The sequence below is a fragment of the Gouania willdenowi genome, chromosome 4, assembly GCF_900634775.1.
Source record: "Gouania willdenowi chromosome 4, fGouWil2.1, whole genome shotgun sequence".
Classification (NCBI taxonomy): Eukaryota; Metazoa; Chordata; class Actinopteri; order Blenniiformes; family Gobiesocidae; genus Gouania; species Gouania willdenowi.
In genome coordinates, this window is record NC_041047.1 from 27,553,616 (window position 1) to 27,569,904 (window position 16,289).

The following is a 16,289-nucleotide window of genomic DNA, read 5'->3' on the forward strand; positions in this document are numbered from 1 at the left end:
TGCAGCTTAAAAAGCCTCTCATAATTAAGTACAAGAGTATGAGGAAGCAAGTATCAGGACTGTGCATCATCCCTGCTTTTCTAATGCGATTAAGGATATGATGAATCATGAATTCCTGTAAATCTCACTGCTGAGATAATTACACACTACTACAATAATACACATTAAGTGTTATATTTATCACATTTATTGTGCAGCCAGGCTGTAGAAAGAATTTTATTAAATGATAAATTGATTTGTACTTTTCCATCTAACGTAGAGTTCGTATTCCAATCCATTGTTTCAGTATTTTGTCTGTACAAAATAAAAAAAAAATAAAAAATTTGTCATTTAAAAACAATATTTGATCAAAGTGTAATTTATGCGCATTTTAAATGTTATTCAAAATCCATCCGTCTGATCCACATACTGCTGTATGTTTGTATCATTTCCTATTCATTATATTGGGATCCAGAAAGCTTTGTTTGACTGATATTTGCCTTTGAACATCGCTGCACCTTTTGTCTGAAGCTGCTGTAACATTTCCAGCAATGATCCGATAGCACTTTAGCTATTTTTATTTCTAGATGCAGCGGCACTGGCCCAGAAAAATAGAGGAGCGAAGCCTTCAGACCTGCTGCAGAGTCTCAGAGAGAAGGTCTTCATCTCAACATGGAGATAGATGGAAGAACCATAAAAAGATGGAGGGCACATTTTAAAAAAAAGGTTTATTTTTTTCTAAGTACAAATGTCCAATAATTAGCTTTTCTTCACATTCACTGCCACTCGTCTCTTTCACAGTGGCACCTGTTCATTTAAGTAACAGAAAGAAAAAGTCCTTCACACTCATGTTTGGCCGTTGCCTGGAGAGCTATTTAGTGAAAGTTTGAACCGATGATTGAATAGGACAACGTAGACGGGTCAGCACACGCACACACACACACACAAAAATCACACACACACAGAAACACACAGCAGCTGCTATAAGAAGCATCACTCAGTGTTTGTGTAGTTTAGTGCGTTCATCCACTGATGATGCACTTATTCCACTGTCCTCTTCATCAGTCAAACAGGCAGGTTCACAGTGTGTGTGAGCACTAGCAACTACTGCAGCAGCTCCACACACACACAGACACACACACACACAGACACACAGACAGACAGACATATGTCAGTCGTGTGTGGACTGCAGGGTTTCTTCCTCCCTGCTGCTCTGCTGTCAAACTCCTGCTGTCTTTTCCACTGGCTTTAATCCATCGCTCTGTGAGCCTCTCAGCTGAAGAAATATGTGGATTCTTTTACCTGCTGGAGATCAAAATCACCTGCAGGGACCAGAGGCATGATGTCAGGCTGGGTTAGTTCACCAACACAATTACTGTTACTGAAGATCTACATTTTAGGATGTTCTCAGGTCTCAGGATGAGGTGTTAGGAGAACCTTTGTCACTTGTCAGACCAAACGGACCCATGAATGGCCCCAGGCTTAGTCATCAGACTCAAACACGACATGAGGTTGTATTTTGAAGAAACCAGAGATACACATGACGTCATCAACATGAGCTGTTTCAGATAGTTGAGTAAGTTGAAACGTACCACGTTCCCGAGAATTCAGTCAAATGACTCGGTTCCACCGCGTAAAAAAGGTCTCAAAGAGGTTCTTGACATCCGCTCATAGAATATCCATGTCAAATTACAGCCTGATTCAACGAGCATTAACAAGCTGATGCTCCCGTAACATGTATGTGGTAATAGGCCCCATTTATATATTGGTATGTGCCAATCATTTGGTCAATTTACCTGCGAAATGAGAAAAAAATTACATAATTTCGTACTTCTAATTTGGATGGAAATTTGGCCTCGACATGTAAGACGTTTGGGAAGATGGAGATCTTTATAAGTGCTGCACATTGTGCAAGTGAACATCTGAATCAGCTTTAAAACAATTAGAATAATTAGCAAACCAGACACTTAAAAAGATACCATTATCTGAGATGAAAACTTTAATAACCCAAATGCTAAAGACTGAACACTATGGGTGGTGGCTGTGTCCAGGTGTTGGGACTCACCTGTGGGAGGAACTCTGGGCAGCAGCGACAGCAACCTGTTATACTCCTGGTACTTCTTGTTCTTGCTTTCAGTTCTGCCACAGAGGAGAAGTGAAAGAAGAGTTTGAAGCAGCTGAATAAGTTCATATTGTACATTTTGATGTTTCAACCCACTCTGGAGTGCTTTAAAGTTTGCTGACAGATGAAAGTAATGGATTAAAAAGACATTTCAATCAAATATTCATGTCACATCTCATGTTCATCGACAGATATTTCTAAAAGACACACCATCGCTGGTGTTTCCAAAAACATCTTCATAAAACAAATGACTGATCAACAACAAAAAAACAGACAATATTTGCTTATTGATGCAAAGATGTGCCAAGAAATGTCTCCACTGTAGAACCTGAATGCAATCCTGCCTCTTCCTGGAGTCACATGGGTCAAAACATTACAGTTTTTCTCAATTGATAAGACACTGTACCTGAAAAATAGCACACATTTCCCTTAATACTGCACCCTATTTTCTTTAAGCACTGCACACTTTAGTCAAAAGTGCACTTTATTGTCAAAATGTGAACTTTGTTTTCAAAATGAGCAGAAAGAGGAAAAGTAGCACACTGTACCGCTAAATACAAAACAAGATCTCACTGCGTGTTCACATGAAGTATACAAAAATGATACAGTCCTCAAAAATGACAATTTACAGTAAACACAAATGCATCCTATGAATGAATCATAGGGGGCCATTGCAGTGCCTGACTGTACATTACCAAATACATTTTATCTTACACTATATTTCATTACTGTATTGAACACAGTACAATATGCTATATTTTCTCTTGTAATTAAAGTTCTTGACATGTGATGACGTTTCTGTTGATGCATGTCAGGACTGGAACAGACACTCATACGTAGCTTGTGATGTTGACGTGATCCTGTGGCCTGACCAGCATATTGTACTGTGTTCAACACTTTAAGATGATTTTTATTTAGTAATGTCCAGTCAGGCACTGCAATCTGATTCATTCATAGGCTGCATTTGTGTTTACTGTAAGCCGTCAATTTTGAGGACTGTATCATTTTTTTTATACTTCATGTGAACACACAGTAGGAGAGAGACATTGTTTTGTGTTTAGCAGTGCAGTGTGCTACTTTTCCTCTGTGTGTGTGCTCATTTTTAAAAGAAAGTTCAAATTTTGACTATAAAGGGCTCTTTTGACTCAAGTGTGTTTGGAAAATTAGGTCCTAACAAAGAAAATAGGGTGCAGTGTTAAGGGAAATGTGTGCTATTTCTTAGGAACAGTGTCTTATCAATTGAGAAAAACTGTAATTGTGACAGCTTAGTTGAAACAGTGTCCAAATTCCACCTCTTAATGTTCCCTTTTTTAAAAGAAATGTGTGCTATGTAGGGATACACCGAAATAAAAATTTGTGGCCAAAGCCGAATAAAATATAAACACTTGGCCGAATACCAAATACGGTTGTTAAGTTTTTCACTATTTTTTTTTAATAGTACATAAATAGCCTAGAATACATTTTTAGACATGTTTTTTTTAAAGAAAGTAAATGATTATTGAATATTCTGACTATTTTTAAATATTCCAGTAGCCTTTGCTTTTCAAAAAAAGCACAAGAAAGTTTTTCATTTATATTAATCCTTCAAATAAAACATCCAGAGGAACAAAGTTGAAAAAGTTCTGTTTCCTCCTCCCTTGTTATTCCATTTAGTAAAAAGTCAGCTCTAAATGGGCGAGTTGGATTTTGCCCACGTTGGCAGGTAACACACCTCCTAGAATGTGAGCTCCTCCCTCTCCAACTACCTAACAGCTAAAACAAACACTGCTGTTTAATATAGAATATATATTATACTTTATTGCCATATATGTAAATTGAAACTGCACTACTGGACGCCCAAACTGCACTACTTTTTCTGGTGCTGATTGTGTTGAGAGTCACTGCTTGGAGCCACGGACCCATTGTTTACACACATCAGCTGTTAGCACTTTGTGCTAATGCTACACCAGCCTATGCAGTGAGACCTAACATCGCTTGTGACCTGAGGAGGAAACAATGGGGATGTTTATGGATTCGTGGCTCACAGCGCTAACAACGGACTCGGTTGTGGAATTGAACGGCTTTCAACTTTTTTGCAATATTCGGCCACCGAATATTCGGTGCATCCCTAGTGCTATGAGTGAAAAGTGTGTTCAAATGAGTAAAAAAATTGTTTAGTCTTTTGCAAAAAGAGTGCAAGCATTTTGGAAACTGTGCAAACCACGAGTTATGTTTTTGAGAAATGTGTGCAGTCAGTTGGTGCCTGTGTGCAATGAATGGAACTTAGTGTCTTATCAATCGAGAAAAACTGTAATGTCAGGATTCCTAAAGAAGAGAGAGTTTAAGGCGTCTGTGTGAATGTAGGATTTCTAGACTCAGAGAGGCTGCGCTCCAGCAGGAGGAAAACTGACATCCTGACCTTCTGCTGCTTCCCTCTGTGACCCAAAGTCCTTCACACACTAAACACACACGCACACGCTTCCACGTCACAGCTCTTTTACAAGCTGTCATATCGCAGTTATGGGGAAGTGTTGAGTCTAACAATGAGGGTGGTGATGATGCTCACATCACGTGTTGAAGTCAACTCCTTTCACTCGATGGAGATAAACACTACCGTCTGTAATATTTTCTACTGCTAAGCCTCCAGCCCATAAAAAACACAGACCGTATGCTGCACATGCGTCGGTTTGAGAGGAAACGTGTTCATGTGTTAGAGGGGCATCAAACTCATTTTAGTTCAATACAAAGCAGTTTGATCTCAAGTGGGCCAGAATTTCTTTGAGGGAAAATGAGTAATTTCAACATTATTGTGCCCTAGTTGGCACTTCTACGTATACATAAAACACTAAATATGTAAGAAATCGACAATATCCAAGCAATAAATGATGGATATCAGTCCCAACAGGATCTTCACTTTAAATTTCCTAGATTTTGTGACCAATTTCTATTTAATTAAGGGAAATTTTATGTTCTAATGAAAACATTTAGAGTTTTTTTCAGCAATTTAACATTAAGAGTGACTGCAACCATTGATATAAGCACTGGAAAAGCAAATATTGCTGAGTTTCATTTTTACTTTCTTCCTTGGGCAGAATTGGATGCTCTAAAGGGCCGGATTTGGCCCCTGGGCCTTGAGTTTGACACGTGAGTGTTAGATTGTAGGGGAAAAGGGGTCCAAACAAAGAGTGGTTACTAAGCTTTCCGCTAAACTACAAGATTACATTTATACTCTATTATTAAGGTCTGTTGGAATTTTTCTGAGTGATTTACTTCATAGATCTGCATGTCTTCTTCAATAACAGCAACTGAAATAAACAAACAGTAGCGATATGGGAGAAATAATAAAGACACTCAAGTGTGCAGTGTCCTATTAGGAAAACTGACAATGGGCAAAAAGCTTTATGCGTTTGCTTTTAAAGTGCACATGGTGCTACGTGAAGCCAGAGTCAGAGATGTGAATGAGTCACATGACGTGACAAGATAACAAAAGCAGACGATGAGGGATGGATTGTAGATGGAAGGAACTAATGGTAATGATGATGTGAATCTGTAGGTGTTAAGGAGCACGGCTGAGCCCACTGTGTGTGTGTGTGTGTGTGTGTGTGTGTGTGTGTGTGTGTGTGTGTGTGTGTGTGTGTGTGTGTGTGTGTGTGTGTGAACTCACGGAGGCTGAGAGCAGTATTTCTGCAGCAGGAAGTCGGACAGCTCCTGAAGGATGGGCTGGCTGTGCAGAGCGACAAACTGTTCCCGACACACCTAACAGGAGGAAATGGAGATTGATCATTTTCCTCTGGCTGTGTTTCCTCTTTCTGACACAAACAGGGCTTATGTAATATTTGCTGAAAACCAAGGACGAGTCAATTATGCTTTTAAATACATATTATACAATAATAACATTGTATAATATTAATTAAAAAAAATGTTTCTGTGTATATACCAAAAACGTGTTAATTCTTTATTTTTAAAACAAATCATACAGTACATGTTAGAGTCAGGGTTGGGGTTAATTACATTTTCAATTACCCATGTTTAATTATGATTACAGTGATCATCATTTTTTACATTTAAATTATTTTTTATCTTAAGAAATTAAATTGTAATTACGTTCTCAATTACTAAAGTTAAATTACAATTCATCACAATTACTGAGCCTGCAATAAACAACCTAATAAAAGTTAACCTTCCTCTTCTCTTTGCATTTCTTATAACAGGTCCTAAATCAGCTGCAAAATACACTAAAAAAAATATATATTTCATGCCTATCTATTGATTACCTTGTTAGGCTTCCTAATCAATGAAAATATAGGTTTTAATATTGTAGGTGTGGGCATCTGAGCCTTGTTTCTGTTGGCATTCTCCTCAATTTCTATTCTTTTTTTAATGGTAAAATGTGTGAAAACTTGAAATGAAACATATTTTAATAATTGTTAACTACATACTGTATGTGTAGAACTTTACATAGAACTGTAACATGGTTCCCGTTTTGCGATAAATCATAATTGACAATTTTCAAAGAATTTTCTTGGCAATTACCATTAAAATGTCAATTAACTAAATTACAATTTAATTATGAATACAATAGCAACAGATTTTTTTAAATTATAATTGCTATTATAATTACGCCATAATTAAAAATAATTATCAATTATGCTATTACAATTATAATTGACCCCAACCCTAGTTAGCGTAGAGCCTTCACAGAATTTAATATTTTTGATGTTTTCCTTTTAAAGCCTATTCAATGCAAGTCTCTCGTCATCACTTTCAGCCATAATCTTCTTTGTGCTTAGGTGTTAAAAGCAAAATGGAAGCTCCTACTCAGCTGTCTTCAAGTGTCAGTGTAATGAGGAAGGCACACATTTCCTCTCCACACGTCGGAATATGCATTAGAGTAAATGGAGTGAGCGTGAACCGCTTCATTGCTTATAACTTCTTTGAGATCAGATGAAGATAGAAAACTGGGACTTTATGCTAATCTGGTCCACTTTATTCAGGCCTGACACTGGTTTCAGCTGGCAGTGTCTGGCAGTCATTTGTTAGAGCACAGCAGGTTTGTTTGGTGATGCAATCATCAGCCAGTGGTCTATAAGCACCCTGACAATTAATATTATTTTTTTTAAATTTTTTGTTATTAGCTTTAAAAAAATCTATAACTGAAAGCTTTCAGACACCTACATCAAATTCTCCGTTTGTGGGTTAAAAACCTACACAGTCATGTCAAAGATTTAACAATTAATTTAAAAATAATTGGCAAGTGTTACTCATTCCTTTTATAGGATTTTTTTTGGACAAATTCATCACAAACTAACAGTACTATTGCTCAAAAAAATCAATATTAATATTAATAATACAAATAATATTAAATTATTATTTTCTTGTAATTTATTGAAACATGATTATTTTATGCTGTAGAGGCCATTTTATCACAATCAAGTTCTGACAATTGGAGACAATAATTAGCTACATTTGACAATGGAGTCGTAATTACTTACTATTGAAGTAATCACATACAAGGGCATCTAACTAAAAAGCAAGGGAGGTCTGTATGGATGTGTGTGTGTGTGTGTGTGTGTGTGTGTGTGTGTGTGTGTGTAGCAAATATCTCCCAGATGCGGTGCGAGTTCGACCTGAAACTTGGTCAACGGCTTCCAAATACCCCAAGTGTGTGCATCCGTAATTTTGGAATAATTCGGTCATTTTAAAACCAATTTGAAATGACCAATCCACACTGTGGAACTCCTGTCAAAAAATAAATCCACTTTAATTTCCACTAATCGTTTGGAATTTTTAGGTTAAGCCTTAGTGAACCAATGTTAGATACACAGTTAGGAGTTTAGGAGAACTCACTGTTCCACAAATGAAAAAGCATACGAAATTATGCAGAGGGTAATTATGATATGAAGAGGGGGTACACATGATTTGACAAAAATTCAGTGGGTATACGGGACAAAAAAGATTGGGAACCACTGGTTTAGAGGAAATTAGGACAATGAGGTGTGGTACCTTGTTCATGGTGTCCACAGTGAGGGCATGCGTCCAGAAACAGTCGTGAACTGAGACAAACGTCAGACCAGCACTAAGAAAAGCAGAGGATAGAGAACAGAGGCATGAGGCAAAACATTAAAGTTCTTTGAAAAAAAAAAAAACTTCTAAAGCCAAGCTATGTAACAAAGCCGACAGGGAAATTGAGAGCAAGGCACAGCGGGTTTTCCTGCACTTCAGTGACACCTGTCAGAGGCTTGGTAAATGTCAATACCTATCAGGATGACAACTCTGTTCATTGAGAACAGAGGAAGTGGAAAGGTGATGAATGAGCCTCTCTTTTTGTCTCTGAAACCAAAACAGTACAGGGCGGTAGATGTACAGATGTACCTATAGCAGTGCAGAGCCGTCAGCATCATGTGTGTGGAGTCCAGGGAATGGATGAAGTTGGGTGGGAAAGCATTCTTCTGTTTAACTGTGTCCGGTCTCCTGAGAGGGCAGAGAAAACCATACTTAGACCAGGAGAGACTGGAGACTATCATTTTGTACTCGAAAACACTTTCCTGCTCTCTTTGATGATTTCTTATAATGTGTCCATAATTCCCATTGACTGCTTTAGCAATTCCATATTTCAACTTTTCTTTAAGTGAAATGTTCACTACTTGATAGATAAAAACTAACAATGTATGTAATTGACCTTTCGCAAAGCCCCACCCACAAACAGTCATTGTCAAATCATAAGTCTGAGCAAATCATCAACAAACATTACATCAACGACATGTCCAAAAATATCCCTCTGCATCATAAGCAGTAGAGAAAAAGAGTGCCTTTAACTTTGATTTAAAAATGTTCACGTTAGATACTGACTTCAGCTCTGCTGGCAGTTTGTTCCACTTCTTTGCAGCATAACAACTAAACGCAGCATCACCATGTTTGCTGTGATGTCTGGGCTCCACTATCTGACCTGTGTCCATAGATCTGAGAGACCTGCTGGGTTCATACCTGACTAACATGTCACTGATGTATTCTGGACCAAACCCATTCACAGATTTATAAACCAGCAGCAGAACTTTAAAGTCTATTCTGAGGCTGACTGGGAGCCAGTGTAAAGAATATAAAAATGGAGCAATGTGTTCTGACATCTTTGTTCTGGTTAAGACCATTACAATAGTCCAGTCTGCTGGAGATAAAAGCATGGACCAGTTTCTCCTGATCTTTCTGAGTCATTAAACCTTTCACTCTGGAGATGTTCTTTAGGTGGTAGAAGGCTTTTAAATCCTTCCTTTTTACATATAAATCATACAGTTGTGGTCTATATAAAGCAAACTGCAATGCTTGAGTCTGAATTCCTCATTATTATAGCTCCAAGGTTGTACTTACCAGGGCTCCATAAATGTTTAAGGGCCACTTACCACAGGGCCAAAAACACCATTATGATGAAGAAAAACAAGTAAAAGCTTAGCAAAATGCAATAATGTAAACTATTATTAGTATATCTGGTACACTAAAGACAGTTTAAACATATATTTAAAGGGGACATATGGTTTTAAATCCTTCCTTTTTACATATAAATCATACAGTTGTGGTCTATATAAAGCAAACTGCAATGCTTGTTTCTGAATTCCTCATTATTATAGCTCCACAGGCCCCTTTTCTACCCCTTTTCTGATGTGCATCTGAGAGCAACTCGTTTTGGTGCGGTCTCTTTAAATGCAAATGAGACACTTCATACCCCGCCCCCTCTCCAGGTTGCAGAGGTGACACCCGGTTCAACTCCACCCTGTTCGGTCATTTTTGTAGTTGATAGAAGACATACGCTTGTTTAGCGGTGCAGAAAATGTTTATTCACACGTTATTTACAAAATGTCAACAACGGAAGACTTGTCCATCCAGCCTTACATGTTCGAACCAGAGTCGGACCTGGCGGAGCGAGATGAAAATGAAGATGAACCTGCAGAACCCTAACAAGTGAGCTAACGCAAGCACCGAGCTAACGCTAGCGCCAAGCTAACGTCACGAAATGCATTTTAATAGTCTTTTCAAAGACAAAAACGGCAAAATGAAATGACTAATGAAAACTTTAGACTTAAATTAAATCACGTAGGCCATATCATCAAGGATCTAAAACGAGAACACAGCGCTAACATATGAAGACGGTGCAACTGCTAATGCTAACAAAACAATGACAGGGACGTCTTATCATCACACTTTTTAGCGTTATTTACAGCTTACTGAAGTGCTCTGTTCGTCGTCTCCAAAGATAGAAGGAATTGAACCCTCAATCAGACAAAGTCTTTCTGCAAATCCTTCTTTATACTGGCGGAGATTGCAGAAGCAGTCATCCTTGAAGTGCTGCGCGCGCACAAAAATGACCTTACCCACAGATGTGGGTACATTTCCAGAAAAACTAAAACTCAACCAGTCACTTTGAAAAGGTTCTGATGCTGGGAGACGGTGTAATGAAGCGTGTGGGTTACTACATCCAACAACCCAACATTTTGACTTATCCTCTCGTAACTTCGGCATCCTTGAGCTTGGACTACAAAATAAAAGCTAGAAATAAAAATGGTGATTGCTCGAAGTTTTGGGCCTGGAGTCGATGTCCTAATTTGGCAGTTCCGCTGCAAATACTGTGACGTTATTGTTCAAAAAACGTAATAGAGAATCGAAAATCAAAACAGATTGAAAAACAGAATATAAAGATATCAACGGAGCACCTGAAGAGACTAATTTGAACTTTTCTGTACTTCTAAACACTCTAAATATACAACAAAATGCATTTAAGGGCTAAAAAAGTGGATTTAGCATGATATGATAAGGAGGATACAAACAATATAATAAAGAAAATTACCCAGCAGTGCGGAAGCATGACTGGTCCGGTATGTTTTTGATTTGATAGTTGTAATGTCCCCTTCATTATTCATTTTAATATGTTGAATATATTCCTCCACAGCATATTGTAACCCCTTTGCCTGGATCTGGAGGATATCGCGCAGGTATTGCTCCAAAAACAGTCACCAAACGCACTGGTAGACTTCTCCCAGCTATTACAGATGAGACCAACGACCAATGACGGACATCATAAAAGTAAATAAGGGGGGGCGGGGCTTTTGCAAAAGGTCAATTACAGGCACCGGTATGTTTCAAAACAGGAATTAGATCCTATGCTTTTGTTTCACAAGGGAATCATTAGTGGTATCTGTAGGATAGCTACCGTACTTTTAACTGTACAATGTTTTAAAGTATTTACCCCTGATACGGTAAGCAGAAATAAAGCTTATTTGGAAACACTTTACTTGAAGTTTTATACATAAGGCAGACATTACGCTGCGTAATGCAGTGACCTTTACACAGTTTATGACACGACACCTATCATTAGCATGATTAAGGTGTTATGAAGGCTGTCATTAAGTGTTGTTTGTTACCCTAACCCTACCTAACCCCACTAGATCTCTCCACCTAACCTAGAATATGCCAACATAGCTCCAAAGGTGCCATAATTTAGCGAACAACACTTAATGACACCTTATTCATGCTTATGACAGATAATTAGGGGTGTCCCGATCCAATACTGACATCGGATATCAGTCCGATATCAACCAGAAAACGAATATCGGTTTTTATCGAAATGCATCTAAAATCTTCGATTTATATTATGTTATATTTATTAAATTGTAAAATACTGTATATATTATGTTGAAGGTTAAAATTTATGTAACCAACTGGTTAATAATTAATGGGTCAGTTTTTCTCATACTGTACCTGCTGTTGCTGACTATGTTTGAGTAACATCACTTGATCAAGCCTTTTCTAACAGTCTACACTACAAAACAAGTAATAAAAGTATGTATGATTTGTGCTGAAAACGGATCGATATCGGCCAGTACTCAAGGTTGCAATTTTGGTATCGTATCGGAAGTGAAAAAGTTGTATCTGGACATCCCTACAGATAATGACTGTGTAATGTCAGCCTTATGTATAAAACTTAAAGTGTAACTGCTTATTCTTGAGTAATTTTTTAGTATTTGAGAAGATAAAGGAAACCATTCTTTATTTTCTGACGCCATCCCCCTCTCAGAATTTTGTTTTACCATTTTTCTTTCTAAAGTGGACACATCTTGTAAAATAATTTATGACTAGTACAAACCACTCCAGTGAAACAAAATGAAAGTCACACATGTTTCCTTGGATTTGGGGTGCAACTGCTTATTAATGGCTGATGGTGAATGTGGCTGCTTCTGAAAGAAAATGGCTTTTCCTGATAATCAAACCAATAGCTTTACACAGGGTTTAGAAACTGAACACACACAAGATCATTTCCCTGCTAAATGCACACTGGTCTAACTAAAAAGCTTGAACCATAGTTTCTTTACCACATTTCTCTTCTCCTGGACGCCGCGTAAGAAGAAAGTGAGATTCACACTCCGTGGTACATGATGTTAGGTTGAAATTTCAACAGAACCAAGTTGGAAGCCCACATCATATCTGTTGTTAATCTTCATTCCCTTTATTTTGTTTTCAATTCCGTAGCTTTGGGATTAAACAGGGAACAAACTAATTCCTTTTTTTCTTCATCCTTCATCACATGCACAAGCGCAAAAAAATATTGCACCAAATGTCTTGAAAAACAGATTCATCCAAGTTAGTGAGTTTTAAAATGTTGCCATAAAAGCCTTTTAAAATGATTTTGCAGAGATGAAAATGCAATGGGCTAACTGTCTTCACACCACTAAAAGTGTGCATTTCAGCAGCATCTATACTATAATGCAAGAAAGGTCTGTGTGCGTGTGTGTGTTTGTGGAGCGAATATCTCCCCGGCACGGTGTCTGTTGGATCTGAAACTTTGTCAACGGCTTCCAAATACCACAAGTGTGTACATCCATTATTTTGGAGTAATTTGGTGTTGCAAAACGTTCATTTTAATTTTAAGATTACGGCTCCCTCTCAGTATTGAGCACGGTTATGAGTATTGGTATTGCTACTTCCGGTTCCGGGTCACCGGGTCATGACGTCACTGTGTCGCAGTTTGTTTGGGTTTAAAAAAGGTCAATATTAAAAACGTTTTTGTACTGTTAAAAGTTATTAAAGCTAAAATGATTCGCGTGATCCCAAACTTCCTTTAAATTCTTCCAGGACCGTTTTTTCTTCTCTCAACAACCTGTGACGGATTATGGGCGCGTGCTTGTATGTGAGAGAACTAATGAACTAGATTGGGAGAGTCCCACACGGCACGCATGCACAATACACAAAACTTAATATTTATACAAAAATACACAAAATAACAAATGCACAAAACTATAACAAACAAGATAATAAAAATACACTAACCCGCAAATATACCCCTTTATAACACTACAGAGTACAGAGTATGTACACCTCTTTGTACATCTAACCTTCAAACACATACTCATTTGGCCATAATGACAACTCTACTTAAACCCTCACTTTATGAATACGTAGTACTTCCAATGGGCACTGTACTAGTCATTAAGATGCATACAAAACTTCATGTTCTAGGATAGATTAAAAATAAGATGTCAGTGTTTCTCAATGGTGTCTATTGTGCTGTCATCTTTCCCACTACATTTTATATATATAAAAAAAATAGTCATTTTAAATTCAGACAGTTTTGTTTACCAAAAAGTCAATGATCATAAAATGAACTTTGAGTGAGAGAACTTCTCTCCTCTGTCCTGGCTACTGGTCTTTGCAATCACTCAATAACTGGTGATATTTTAGTTGCAAATGTCAATTATTGCCATGAGAGTACTAATTGGTTCTAATAGAGCTGAATTATTGTTTGAAAGACCGTAAAGAGAAGGAGAAAGACTAGTGCTAACAGGAGCAGGAACACTTACTCTTTGGAGTCGTGGGTGATCTGGAGGTTTATATGTTGAATGGTGGTACTCAGCTGAAGAGGGAAAACAAAGATGAGTTGCAAAGAGTTAGTCAAAAGCAATCAGAATGGATTAAAGTTCAAATATATTATTAAATTAGTAGATTTGTTTGAAGATAAGTTTCCTTCCTCTTATTTGGTAAAAGGAATTCACATTAAAAACAATAAAGTCTTTTGGTAGCATCTTTAGGACCTGTATAATCTGTTTCTTTTCTCAAATACAACAATATGTTCATTTTGATGAAAATAATGTGATAATACTAATAGACATGATTTGAATCCATCTGAGACAGATCAATTGTTCATACACATATAGACATTTTTAAAGCTGCTATCCACAAAACATTTTACAAAATAAAACGTATAGTGTACACCTCATAAATCAATGGATAGAACATCATTTACTCCAATAGGAAATGTGCATTGCATTGTGGGGTGTGAAGTCCCATAAACGGACGCATAGAAATGTTTTTACTTCATTCTTACTATGATTTCTTGTTTTTCGTCACCAAACAAGGACGACAGTGATTCACTTGACAACATTTTTGTTCTAGTTTGTTCCTGGTATTTAATTTCATGGGATTGTTTTTTTTTTTTTCAAGCAGGGACAAGAAAACAAAGGAAAACAATCAGAGATGTTTAAAATAATATATCAAATCCATGTACAATTATAATAATATGTCTGCTCAATCAAAATCAGAATGAAGATAAATAAAACACCGTGATCCCACCACATCCCACAATGTAAGAACATTTTCATGCAAATGATCTTTGATTTTTTGATCAATGAGGCTTATGGATTTTTCTGATAAGAAATTATTGTAGATGGCTGCTTTATCAGCTATATGACTAATAATGCAAAAATTATACCTGGATCTGACCATAATCTTTTTTTTTGCTTTACTTTTTTTTTTCCTTTCAACGAATCAATCCTAATAGTTTGTGATAGATATTACATGATACATTTTCAAATTAGATAACATTTTATTTCTATAATGCCAAATACAACAAACTCATGTGATGGCATTTACCATGTGAAGAATAGATAGGACAGTTGACAACTTGACTGCACAGAGAAAAGTATCACTGTTGTTATATAATAACTAATATTATCCATGGTAAATATTGTAAGTGATTTTATTTCCTACATACGGTAATTTGGTTCCAAATGAAAAATGGCTTGATCAAGTTTTAGAATAGGAAAAACATCACATTAATGTGTTTCTTTTTACCCTTGAACCAAGAGAATGAATAGATTTGATAACTTCTTTGAATCTTCTTTCTGGATTATTAAATAAAAAATGTGTGGAAAAAAAAAAAAAACTGTTGTGTGAAATATGTGAGGTAGTGAAAGGTAAATAAAAACAAACAAACAAAAGATTAAAATGACTTCTAGTAACATCGTTGTATTATTCTAACCAGAATTTTTGCCATCAAAGGGAAAGAAAAAAAACCTAAAATTTTATGCTGGTTGGTATAAAAATAAAACAGTTTTCAGATACAACTTTGTTTGTTAGTTGCTTAAACCTTATATTACAAAATACAATTATTATAATGGATCTGACTGGCACTTTTAAAGAAACGTGTGGTAACTCAAATGAAACTTTTTGACTTAAACGTGTCCTTTTTTATTGAGTTATAATAGATATCGAACACATTTTGGAATAAAATCCAAGGCAAAGTATATATTTTTTAATCCACGATGCTAAGTCAATGGGTCAGCATCACATTTCAGAAATAAGAAATGACTTACAAACGAATAAAAAAATAGCCATGTTAGCATTGCAACATTTGTATTGAAGTAAAGTAGATGAGCTCATCGTGATCAATATGTTGATGGACGTTCAAATCCTTGAATTTAAAACCTTGAAAAATGTAATTCATTGATAATTTAGCAAACAAAGCCACTTGACGAGTGCTTTGGTAGACTAAAAGGTTCATAAAAGTCCTGCAGGATCTATTTTTTGTTCAACCGAGTGGGTTTCAACAGCGTAATGCAATATGACTTTTCCATGTAGACATGGAGAAAGTAGCTTGCTGCTTTTACAAGAACATCCAACCATTAGAAATAGAGCGCTGAATCTACAATTCTTCATTTCTCCAGGCCAGGTTTTATAAAACTCTCTCTAATAGAAGAAAAACAACCAGATCCATAGGGAGCATTGAAGTACTGCCAAGTATTTGCAGTCCCTCACTCTTGGATCCACGCCTGGGCGGGAACAACAAGGTCCTATCATCAACAAGATATGACGGGAAACTATGGCAACATCGACATAATTACACTCCATTAATGTGTTTACATTTGTTTACAACCGAAGTTGTGCTAATGCA

The 16,289-nt window shown here is 36.8% G+C and overlaps 1 protein-coding gene across 1 annotated transcript in view; it reads right to left on the reverse strand.

The window, feature by feature from the left end:
- Window positions 1-735: 735 nt before the first annotated feature.
- polrmt (polymerase (RNA) mitochondrial (DNA directed)) overlaps window positions 736-16,289 on the reverse strand; it is a 66,603-nt gene continuing 51,049 nt past the window's right edge. The window contains exons 16-21 of the mRNA XM_028445307.1: window positions 13,921-13,973; window positions 8,453-8,551; window positions 8,084-8,156; window positions 5,745-5,836; window positions 2,045-2,118; window positions 736-1,301 (exon numbers count right to left, since the gene is read on the reverse strand). Coding sequence (XP_028301108.1) covers window positions 1,252-1,301; window positions 2,045-2,118; window positions 5,745-5,836; window positions 8,084-8,156; window positions 8,453-8,551; window positions 13,921-13,973 — 441 coding nt within the window. The 3' untranslated portion in view covers window positions 736-1,251. The remainder of the gene's footprint in view (window positions 1,302-2,044; window positions 2,119-5,744; window positions 5,837-8,083; window positions 8,157-8,452; window positions 8,552-13,920; window positions 13,974-16,289) is intronic.